The sequence below is a fragment of the Xiphophorus maculatus genome, chromosome 19 (assembly GCF_002775205.1).
Source record: "Xiphophorus maculatus strain JP 163 A chromosome 19, X_maculatus-5.0-male, whole genome shotgun sequence".
Taxonomy (NCBI): Eukaryota; Metazoa; Chordata; class Actinopteri; order Cyprinodontiformes; family Poeciliidae; genus Xiphophorus; species Xiphophorus maculatus.
In genome coordinates, this window is record NC_036461.1 from 5,198,343 (window position 1) to 5,210,833 (window position 12,491).

Consider the following 12,491-nt stretch of genomic DNA (forward strand, 5'->3'; position numbering starts at 1 on the left):
AGGGATATTTCTTGTTTAAACTACTAAATTTGGTAGATTTAAGTGTTTTTTGTCTAGTTTCTTGTGCAAATATCTTTGTACACTTGAAATAAGACAGAATTAACTTAAAAGTATCTTTTCACCAAAATATTGGTGCATAAAATAATTGTTTTAAGTCAATTATTATTGAATATTGATCAAAAAGTATAAGTAACACTGGGAATTTTTTTCACTTGTAAGAAGACATTTTCCCATGTTGCAAGTGAAGAAGTTATAATATGGAACTATAGTACTTTTTCATGAATATGAAGGAATCATTTACTGAAAACAAGCTTCTACATCGTGGTGAAAAGTTACTTATAAGTCAATGTTTTCCTATTTCGAGGGTACTCAGATGTTCATACTAGAAAGTACATTGTAAACAAACCGTCTCTAATTTACAGTGAAGTACCGGCTGCTGAGGTAACTGCATTTTTTATATTTATACTGTATTTATACTGTTTGTTAAAATCTCTATTTATACAGTAAAATTCTGGCAATTCTGGTAGGTATTTTTAAATTAAATGTAAATTTGAAACAGTTTGGGGGTTTTTTGCAGTGAAGACAAAAAAAAATCCTTGGTTAGATTTAGTGTTTTTGCAGTATAGTCTTGCTTATGAGTTTTTCTTAAAGAGCAAAGTTTGGTAACCTACCCTGGCAGTTAAACCAGTATGGTATCTTTCTAATTGTATTTATGTCACCCAATGATATTTTTGAGTTTTTGGAGATGTCTAGCATCTTGCATCCTGTTCCTGATTTAAACCTGTTTGAAGAGTCAGATCTGAACACATTGTAAACTACTTCAAAATGGCAAAATGGCAGATTTCTAACTCCTCTTTAAATCCAACTGTATCTTCAAATGTTAGAAAATGATGGCGATTTGATTGTTTCACCGTCACACCTGTGAGTTAAACTGTGCTGCTGCTGATTTTTGATTTATTCCACTCCACAAAACATGTTACATCTGTCCAGGCTGCACTTGTTGCATTGTTTTGCATGCTGCCACTGCTGCTGTCTGTTCGCCTGCATGCCGTCATTTTTGTATCTCTGTTTAATAAAAACTCTCCACGTGTTTGTAAAGCTGATCTATTATGCTTCTTTGAACAGGTTAGGATTAGTTTGTGGACTTCACAAAACATGTTTGTTACATTTTTTTTACACAAAATCATCCTTAGATAATTACATTTTAGTCTGCTCAGTTGAGAATGAGCTGCTACTGTCCGCGCCCCCAACTCAACGTTTGCAATCGCACATGAAAATGGCAGCAAACAGATGCGCAATTATACAACCATACAGCTTTGAAAAGCAGAAGTGGACTCTTCTGCACAACCAACAAACAAGAATGCAGAAAGTGATTTCTGGGTGGTAACTCAACAACAAAACAGAGCATAAAGCAGTAAAACCAGCTGACCAGACATGCTGGAACTCTGCTTGGGTTGCAAGGCGACGGGCTGGGATGAGGTTGCTAGGCAACCAGGAGGCTCATTTGAATCTAGACACCAAAAAACATTAAATCATTGCCAAAAAAAAAAATAGTTAATGTTTTTCTTTTAAGCATTTGGGATGTTTTTAGAAGCAGTTGAGAACCAAATGAAAGTAGAACAACAGGTTAAAAAAAAGAGAAAAAAATGAAGAATTTTGGATAATAGGTCCAAAAACTGATTAAACTTTTGCTTTAATAACATAAAGCTACATAATTTTTAAGTTTTAATCAGTAATACTTTATAACAAATTTATGTCAGATCATGATTTCTTGCTTAATGTCAAGTTGTCATAAGGAAGACATTTTGAATAATGTCAACTTTGTATTAAAAGTGTCATGATTTACCGAATGACACTTTATGACAACAGTCATCAATATTAATGAGGACGTACTCATGTTCATGGCAGGCGTTGTGTCATGTTTATGACGGTGTCATGACTGTCTTATTCACAACCCGTCAAATAAAGTGTTACCCAGTTTCTTCCCACACTGAAACTGAGGATTGCTTGTGACGCTTGTGTTGCTTGTGACGCTCTCCATCAGGATTTCAGGTGTTTTTGAAAGAGGGAGCAGAATCAGGTCAGAGATCAGCTCACTGCCGCCAGTTCAGTTCTCATGGTTGCTCTGAGTTTCACTCAGATGATTCCTGAACAGTTTGTGCCTCTGCTGAAAAACAAAAAGACAAAGTCAAAGAGCGAGCTCTCAGCTTGTTTCCACAGCATAATGACTACTCTAGAGATAGAGCAGATAGAACTGAGAGTGCATGCATGTGTCTCTGCTGGATGAAACTGCATCTATTAAATATTTATCACTGTAGATAAAGCAAAAATATTCAAACCCTTTGAACTTCCATTAATGTATCGTATTGGGATTTTATACAACAGTGCAACAGTAATTAGTGCGTCATTATAAAGGGGAAAGATGGGAATACATAGACTTTTTCAAAAGGAGGGTGAATACTTTTGCTTCTGGTTTGTGACGTCATGTTATCTGTAAAACTGATTTATTAGAAAATTATCATGAAACTAGTACAAACATCTATGTTAATGCTGTAGTTCTAAGGAAAAATGTTTTAAATTTTTTTTATTTTAATTAATGAGTTACGACAACATTTATTTTCCCCTTTGTATGAACAAACTATTTTTAAATCTGTATCTGTCCTCACATTAAAGGATGTGGATATAGAGGGAGGGACACTTAAGGCTTAGTGATAAATACTAGGGCAAAAACAAGTAATCGCATGAACCGTGACTAATTATTATTATTATTAAATTATTAATTATTATTTAAAAGAATTGCAAACTAATTTAGTGATTTATTAATTTTTAACTGACTCAAAAAAGGTAATTCTGCTGAAAAAATAACCTATTCAGAGCAGTAATTAAGTCAAAATTTAACAAAAATATACATTTTGTTTTTAAGATTTAAAAAATTTAACATAAATTTTAGTTTCACCTGGTTCAGAAAAATGTTCACCTTTTTCAATCAAAGTATTAATTGGTTAATATAAAAAAAAAGCATCCACTGATTAATAAATGAAGCAGAAAGAGCGAATCTTTTCACATGTTGATGTTAGAAATATACATATTTTTTAGCATCTTTTGCTATAAATAATCTAGTGTTTCCTAAAGGAATGCTACGTCATTACATTTTAGGAAATAAAATATTTTTCTTATTTAAAAAGCACAATTATTTGTTTATTTTAGTGTATTTCTAATATTGTAAAAAAAAAAAAAAAAACGAAAAGAAATTGTTAGCTGAAAAATCTGCAAAATGTCCCAATTTTCTTATCCGATTAATCGATCAATCATCAGAATAATCGACTAAGAATAATCGTCAGTTGCAAGACCAATGAAAATGAACACTTTTGGTCTTCCCTAACTTTACAATTCAACATTTTTATAATTACAAGAAATTTATCAGAGTGGCGAATTCTTCTGGAAATAATGTGTCCAAATCAAGTAAGTGGGTTTGATAGATCCTCCAGAATAATGTCAAAACATCCAAACAGTAGCTTAATATTACTAAAATGTAAATCCGGATATAAAGTGATCAGTTTAGTGTTTTATGTTTTGTTACTTTCCTCCCTCGTCGCTGATATAAACGTTTCACCGCTGCAGCTGACGCTCCTCGCCGTTCTGCTTGTGGTTGTTTGTCTTCCAGCCAGGCCGCTGATCGCCACTCTGCCGCTGCGGCCCACGGTCAACAACGGGACCGTCCTGCCGAAGAAAGGCAGCAGCACCCTGCCCTCCCCGTCTGGACCCGGGACCAGGAAGGACGCCGGCCCGGCTGCCAACAAGAGGTCAGGAGTCAAAACAGAGGATTCCTAAAGTACCGTCCTATAGTCAGCAATTACCTGAATTAATTCTTATGAGAATAAAGGTGAAAATATATGATGATGAGGTCATAATATTTTGTGTAAAACATTTAAATAATACAAGAATAAAGTTGTAATAATATGGGAAGAAATTAATATTTCAAGAAGAAAGTCGTATAAGAATAAAATCAAAATAATATGAGAATAAAGTTATATTTTGAGAATAAAGTCATACAATTAAGAGATTAAAAGTAAAAAAAATATGAGATTAAAGTTACATTATGAGTATAAAGTTGAAATATAACCATTGTCTTCATAATAGCGATCTTATTCTTTTATTATTTCGACTTTATTCTCACATGACTTTAAAGTTGTAATATAAATTTATTCTTAAATTACAGTTCAAATTCAAAAATACTTTATTGATTGCAAAGGGAAATTAAATTAACTTGTGACTTTAGTCTCATATTATTTTAATTACATTTTTTGTAATATTACAGTTTTATTCTTATAATTTTATTATTTTTTATTTTCTTAGCATCACCCTAATACTCCATCATACCATTCAGCAGATTGATAGATTTGTTTTTTGTTTTTGATTTATATTTTGTGCAATTTTTATGAAAGATTCACCAGGTCTTATTAAGTGCTGAAACGATTAAACAAATTAATCGGGATTAATCAATTATTGAGATAATCGTCAACTAATTTAGTTATTACCGTATTTTCCGGACTATACGGCGCACCTCACTATAAGCCGCACCCACAAACCTTTTTTTTTTAAAAACTGGAAACTTATATTTAATACTTACGTACATTAACATAATCAGAAGAGGAGCAGCTCAGTCCAAACAAACCTCTCAGCTCAAATACTTTGTTCACTAAAACTAGAGGAAAAACGTTCTAAAAGAATCATTCTTAGGTAGTGAGATATCAGTCTGTTCACTTCTGCCTATTTTGAGCTGGTTTACGGCCTCTTGCCACTTTAAATCCAAATGAATTGCTGCTGGCCAGAGCCCCCAATTCAACATTTACACTCGCACGTCAAATTGGCTGCAAACATGCAAAATTATATAACCATACATGTTTGAAAAGCAAACGTAGAGCCTCCTGCACAACCAACAAGAATGCAGCAAATGGTTTATAGATGGTAAGTCAACGAATAAAGACTTATCTTTTCCAGCAGTGGTAAAATCGGCTGACCACTCGTGCTGGAGCTCCATTTTGGGTTGCTAGGTAACAGGGCTACTAGACTTGGCTGTGGTTGCTAGGTAACAGCAAACAATTTCTCTTCCTCTCTGCAGTTTTTACAGAAACTGGGACCTTGATTTTTAAATAAAATGCAAAATCTTATGTCAGAATTGGAGGAACAGCACTCCGATTCACAACTAGAATGAGACTTTCTTTCATAATCTTAAGTTCCTACGATATGTTTTTCTTCCACTAAACTTTCCTTTTGCATACTTTTGCATACCTGTTTCTTTTATACAATTTTTTGTAGTGACAGTCTGCTGGAGAACTGTCAAATTAGCAAATGCTAAAAAAATTAATTGCTACTGTAATATTCTACTTTCTTAGAGAAATTTCACTGTAAGAGTTTTTTTTAACTGAAAAAGTGAAATAAACATTTCTATTCTCCAGTTGAGTTTTTCCCCCTCTCCTCATGCATCGTGTCATGTTTTCCCAGACACATCCTCTCCTGTAGCCTGTTTTTGAAAGCATCTCCTGTTTTCATCTCATGTTTTGTCCTCTTTTCTCTTCCCACCAGAATTTTGTCCCTGAGGTGAGAGTCACCCAGCTAACATCACCGCCATTTAAAACGCAGACTAAAACTTCCCCTTCTGTCATTTTGCCTCCTGCACTGCAAAAACAAAAAACCTTACCTTCAGTATTTTGGTTCAAGTCTCTAGTACAAATATCTTAGTTTTGTCTTTTTTAAAGTGTTCTAACTTACAAGTATTTTTTCAGCATAAAATAGGAGCTGGTTTTAAGTCAATGATTCCTTAATATTGAATATGGGAACATTTTATTGTTATAAGTTAAATAATCTTCCAGTGGAACTAATACTTTTCATTAAGATTAAGGAATTATATACCTAAACAAGCTGAAAAGTCACTTGTAAGGTGGTTTTGTCTTATTTCAAGTGTACTAAGATATTCGCTCTAGAAACTGGACCAAAAAAACTTGGTAAGATTGTGTTTTTGCAGTGAATAGTTTCACAAATTTGGTCAAACATGGAACAAATAAAAAGTTCTAGTTCCACTGGGAGATTATTTCAATTGAAACATGAGAAAAATGTCTTGTTATAAATTATATAATCTGCCAGTGGAACTAGAACTTTTTAATCAAAATTAAGGAATTAATGACTAAAGACAAGCTCCCATAATTTGCTAAAACATTAATTTTGACTTATTTCATGAGTTCTAAGATATTTTCACCATAAACCAAAAACATTTGGTAAGATTTTGTGTTTTTGCAGTGCAGGTTGTGTCTTTCTATGAACTAATCAGATCAACAGAAGCCATGAAGACATTTACAATATTTTAATCTGACATTAATTTGTTCTTATTAAACACATATCTCTGTTTTATGACTCCATGAGAGTTTTATATACAGTATATATATATATATATATATATATATATATATATATATATATATATATATATATATATATATATATATATATATATATATATATATATATATATGTGTGTGTGTGTGTGTGTAAGAATTTTGTTTAGTTTTTTTCCTTAGCACAATAAATTAAAATGCATATAAATGCAAGTTTTTAATTACACTTTTCAGATAGTAACTGAGTTGGTAAGTGATATATTTTATTTAATCTAGATAGGGTTTAAATAAGTTGTAACTTTTAAAAAAAATACTTGGTAAGATTTTGTGTTTTTGCAGCGTGTAAACATAGAAAGTTGAATTTTAGTTTAACTTTCTCCTAATAGATGTTTGTATTAATTTAAGCTTCGTCGCAGCCGCTTCCCGACTTGCTGCAGCCTTTAAAGCCCTGTGGTCCAATTAGGGCGCCGGGATTTCTCACAGGAAAAACAGCAAACAGTTGTTCCTCTCTGCTGCTTCGAATAAAAACACACACAGTTTGTGCAGAAGGGATAAAAGCCAGCGGCGAGTTTCAGGTTCTGGACAGAGTGGATTAGATGACCTGTCTGCCTGCTGGCTGCTGATTTGGCTCTTTTTTTTGTTGTGGAAAAAAGACTGGCTGCCCTCATGCAGATCTGCACAGCGCTGCTTTCATTCTGACATGTTGTTGTTTTAAATGAACTGTATTCCGGTGGAGAAATACAATCTTATCATTTTGCACTTCAACAAATTCCAATGTGTTATGTATTTCAGCCGGTTTGGTGCAGACAATAACACTGACTGAGCTAACACCTTTTTATTTGATCCCTAATTTGCCGCTTTTTGCTTTGGAAGGCAGTGAAGCAAACTTAATTTATTGTGACTGTTTTATATGTTTTTAGGACAGGATCAGCAGACCTTGAAACAGGAAAATAAAATAGCTTTCTCTGCCAAAGTAGGAGGTGGTAATATTTCCAATCTGAATACAAGTTGTTGTTCCAGCAATAGACTGTTATAAGAATTTAACAGATTTTATTTATTTTTATTTTTTACATTTGTTAGAGGAGGTATAAAAATAATGTATTTAAGCTAGGGATGCAAACTATTCACTGACTTACTATTAGTTTCGATTAGTGGTTTATTGGATTAAAATTAATTCAAATTGATTAACTAGTAACTTCCGTTAGAACGTCTTGTAGTGTTGTAGTTTGGCCGCCAGCCAGCAGGTGGCGCGCCTGGTCATCCTCAAGCGCATCCGGCCGTTGATGTGAAACAAAGATGGCGGCGGGGCTATGGCGGAACGGGAAAGAGAAACGGCCCAAGTCCGTTTTGGGATACAAAAGAACACTGTTTTGAGATATAAACACTCGAAAAGCCCTTCCTTTAAGTTAAGTTTTACTTTAATAGCACTCATTTAGCCGAGCTACATGTCGTAGCAGCGTCAATTTCTCACTCAAAAATTACTGATTTACTGCGAAGGCGATGATAATGTGACAGAAAAGTGGAGGAAATATTTTAATCTTATGGAAAAAGGTTGACTTTGATAGCTGTGGTGAGTTAAAAAGGCTTAAAGCAGCAAAGTTTTAACATTCCTTCAACAGCAACAACTGACTACCTCTGTATGAATGTTTCTCTATTCATGGGGAATTAGGGGTTTCGCATATTTTATTATTTTCATCTTTTATTTTTTATTCAGCAACCTAAGAGGCTGTTTTGCTCCATTTTATACGTCCAGGTGTATTAATGTAAGAAAACCATTAATACACCTTTTAATTTAACTTTCTACTTTATCACATTTTAATAGCTGCTTTAAAAAGTTCAACATACCATGAAACATTTAGCCCGCCATATGAAAAGACTGAGCACTCAAGAAAAAACTCAGATTAAAATAAGCCGCTTATAAATTAGTCATTAGTCGATACGATAAATCAACTTTTGATCAACTCAATCAATAACTTGCATCCCTAATTTCAGCAACAAGATTAGAATTTGTGCTTAATGTCTCAAACGCCTTCTTGTTGCTGATAGGGCATAAAAACAAATCCTTATCAATTAAATCTTTTCAGGAAAGCTCACAGACGCTCCTGTCGGGTAATTTTACGGCCCTTTATTCTGTCTGCTTCCTCTCACTGGTTTTGCTTCTTGTGTTTGTCCCTGCAGCACTGTGAGGAGAGCCAACTCTAACGAACACGTGGGGACTCTCACTCGCAAGGATTCGGGCGACTCCAAGGGGAACCGAACCCGGGCCGGGTCAACAGGCAGCAACTCCAGCGGCAAGAGGAGCGACAGGTAAACCCAAACCTCAGTCACTAACTGCGTTTCCATCCCAAATGTGTGAAAATCTTTGTCAATATTCTCCTAATGTAAAACAACAACAAAAAAACAATTTCGCAATTGCTGAATTAAAATAGCTTATAAGAAGCCTATTCACGCTATAAGTCATTAAAAATCATGGCAGCGACGGATGTAAACAGTAAGATGTATTTACAATTCAGCCATCAGAGGAAATGTCGGCGTCTCATTCAAGCGTTGGAGCGACTTGGGAGCAATTATAGTCGGCCATTTTACTAATAGCTGTGGATTCAACACGTTAGAATGACACACAACTTTTCATGAACTGTGGTGCTGTGAGAGCCAGAGTTGGGTAGTCCCTAGTTACATTTACTCAATTACATTTAATTCAGTATTTAAAAAAAAAAAAAAAAAGAACTTTTAGGATTATTTTTGCTATGTTGTACTTTTTACTTTTAATTTAATTTTATTAAGAAGTATCGCTATTCTTACTTACTTGAGTAAAATTTCTGGATTTTCTACTCACTGAATGAAAAACAAACAGGTTTTAACCAAACATTCACCAGACACAAACCTGCTGTTTTTGTTAGTTTCAAATGTTTTTTTATTGAAAGAAACTGATTTGGAAAAATGTTCTTTTGCCTGATTTTGTTATTTTTTGTTACTCATATTAATCATTGTTATTTTGGTCCTTAAAACTTTCTGATTATGTCATTTTTAAATATTAAATCCTAATTTGATTGGTTACTCAGTACCTGAGTAGACTTTTAACCAAATACTTTTTTTTTTTACTGTACTTTTTGTAATTTTTTGGATGGCGACCTTTTACTTTTGAGTAAAAAGTATGTTTAAGTAGTGCTACTCTTAGTTCAGTTCAATTTTTTGACCAATGGTGAGAGCTCATCCTCCTACCACTTCCTGTCATTGTCTTCTTCGTTGTTTTCTCCAGTAGTAACATCCGGCTATTGATCATGTGACTTTTGTGATGCTAAAAAAGTGTTTGGAAAAACCAACTGGTCCTAGCACAAAAACTTTTTTTTATCATAAAGTATCATAGAGTTGTTGTTTTTTTATTGCTATGTCTCCATTAAGCAAATTTATTTTTAAAATTTCATTTTGCACAATTTTGTGATTAAAAGAAACGCATCTACTGATTTTTTTAGGTTTGTAGATTTCTAAACTGAAGTGTGTGAGCTTGGATGACTGACAGTTGTGTGTTTATTCATTTACTTTGCAGCAAACAGAGGGATCCAGTGTTCAATGCAGGTAAGAGTCCAGCTTTTTCTTTTTCAAAAAGTTGAGAGCTGATGTTATATTTTTTCCAAAAAACAAATTTAATATCAGCTCTGATTTCTGTGTCATGAGTGTTTTGCACACAGAAGTCTACTTCAGCTTCTTTCCATGATGTCCTGCTTTAAATGTCACTGTTAAACATTCATTTTTCATTCATTCTTTACATTTAACACATTCACCTTGTATCGTTTTATCCTTGCTTCAAAATTCATTACAAAATCTTTTATTATTAAAACGTTTTTTTTTTTTTTTGTAGATTTCAGTTCAGAAGCAGTTTCAGGTTTTTGTTAAATTCACCACAGCAGTAGGACCCGTTAATATTGTTATTGTTATGCTTTATACTTATATTTGTTACATCATACCCTCCACAAAAGTAGTCATACTCAGGGCAAATTTAGATTTACATTCATTGTCATTTATCTAAGAAGATCTTACCAATGCTCAATATACATGCACAATTTTCCACTTAATATTTGAACAAACATGCAACTTTCTTTTTAACATGTTTTTAAAAAAAATAGATGAAAAACGTAAAAACTATTATGACGATAGAGAGAAACTCTTAGAAAACGATTGCGGTGGTTTATTGAATACATCATGGACAGAAGCTGCCGTTCACCAGGAAACAGGAAGTGAGGTCACTGTAGAGGTGAGGAAGCGATGCCAGCCTTCATCTGGTGCTTGTGTGTCTCTCTGTGACCTTTACAAGGGATGCGACGTGTGACCCACTGCAAAGGTAGGTCAGGGCCCCTCCGCTACCCCCCTACCTCCGCCCTGTCTGCACAGCTCTCTGCTCATCAGTTTGGATTCATTCAGACGTGAAGCCGCTGCTCTCAGGCCGAGTCTTGAAGAGAAAACAATAAAAACCTGTTCATGCAGTGAGCAGAAAGCTGTCCAGACTGGAGCAGGAGCGGATTGCTGAGCTGCGTTTGAAACTTTCCCTTTGGAAAAATTAACTCACAAACATCCCACCTAACCTCCACTCAAAGCTGCAAAAACACAAAAACTTACCAAGTATTTTTTACTTTCTACCACAAAAATCTTATTCAACTTGAAGTAAGACAAAACTAATTTGGAAGTAACATTTCAGCTTGTTTTAAGTCAATAATTTCTTCATATTTATTAGAAAAGTACTGGTGCCGTTGGTTGATTATTTTACTTAAAACATAGAAAAAATCTCTTGTAATAAGTGAAATAATATGCCAGTGGAAATAGTAGTTTTCTTATAAATATTAAGAAATTATTTACTGAAGTAAAGCTCCTATTTATTGCTGAAAAGTCACTTGTAAATAGGCTTGTCGCAATAATCAATAAATCAGTTAAAACAAACTCAAACATTTCCATTTTCATGATTTATTGATTTTCTTTTTTTTTCCTACAAAATACTGGATGATGAAAGTCTTCAGTCTCAACAAGCCCTTATTTCTTTTTTTGAAGGATAATTTTGTTTATGGACATTTCAAAATTTATTTAGATATTTCTGTTTTATTTGTTTTGGATATTTAAAATGTCTTTCAGTTCCAGCGTTAAATGTTTACTAGAATCTAAAGTTTATTGATCTTTGAGAACTTGTTCTTGCATTATTATGCCATTATTATCATTACATTACTCAAAAACGGTCTCAAAACAACAATATTATCGTTTATCATGATAACCTTTGAGGCAATTTATCATCCTAAAAAAATTGTTACCGTGAAAAGCATAGCTGTAAGTTAATTTTGTCTTATTTGAAGTGAGGTAAGATAAAAAAATACTCGGTAAGATTTTGTGTTTTTGCAGCGGTTGCTGTCTGTTTGCTCACAGCCTCACTTCAGTCAGTTTTGGTCACCATAGTAACGACACAAAGATGTCTGCCACTCAATGCCTTGCAGTTGCTTCCAGTTGCAGTTGTTGTTTTTTTTAACTCCTGCTCTTGCAGCCTCCCTGCACTTGGAATGAGTATTTGCACACTGACACAGTTTCTATTGAATCTTGTCTTGAGTTTTCAGCTTTTTGCTTTGTATCTGTGCCCAAAATAAGAAAAGAAAAAAAAGAGGGAGTAATATCCTGAAACATGTAGCTTTCTTTCCGAGGGATTAAACTCTTAAACCAAAACCGGGTAAAGTAGATAAAGATAGTTGCACTGCAAAAACAGATTTTTACTCAAGTGAAAGTTAAAAGTAGCCATCTAAGAAATCACTCAAGTAAGAGTAAAAATGTATTTGGTAAAAAAGCTACTCAAAACATCAAGCATTTAATATTTGAGATAGTATTTACATAATCAGACTGACTAAAATATAAGGTTATATGGAAATGTTGTGTTTCTTATTTAATGGGAAAGAAGCTACTGAAACATTAAGCTTTTATGAAATAAAACTCTGTATTTTGTAAAAACTTTCAAACAAAAAACAAGCTGCTCCAGTAAAATATTTTACTATATGTTAAAAATGTTGGTGATTTATAATTGCTTTCAGTTTCCTTTCTTTCCTTCTTTTATTAGCTTAGTTTGTTCTTTGC

At 33.6% G+C, this 12,491-nt stretch overlaps 1 protein-coding gene across 9 annotated transcripts in view; it reads left to right on the plus strand.

Moving 5' to 3' along the window:
* eml1 (echinoderm microtubule associated protein like 1) overlaps positions 1–12,491 on the plus strand; it is a 66,653-nt gene that overhangs the window by 39,292 nt on the left and 14,870 nt on the right. For 4 of the 9 annotated variants that reach the window (XM_023353175.1, XM_023353171.1, XM_023353172.1 and 1 more), the window contains 5 exons: positions 3,665–3,803; positions 5,587–5,601; positions 8,571–8,699; positions 9,940–9,968; positions 10,705–10,731. In XM_023353175.1, the coding sequence (XP_023208943.1) occupies positions 3,665–3,803; positions 5,587–5,601; positions 8,571–8,699; positions 9,940–9,968; positions 10,705–10,731 (339 nt within the window). The remainder of the gene's footprint in view (positions 1–3,664; positions 3,804–5,586; positions 5,602–8,570; positions 8,700–9,939; positions 9,969–10,704; positions 10,732–12,491) is intronic. The other 5 variants (XM_023353173.1, XM_023353177.1, XM_023353179.1 and 2 more) reach the window with 4 other exon arrangements.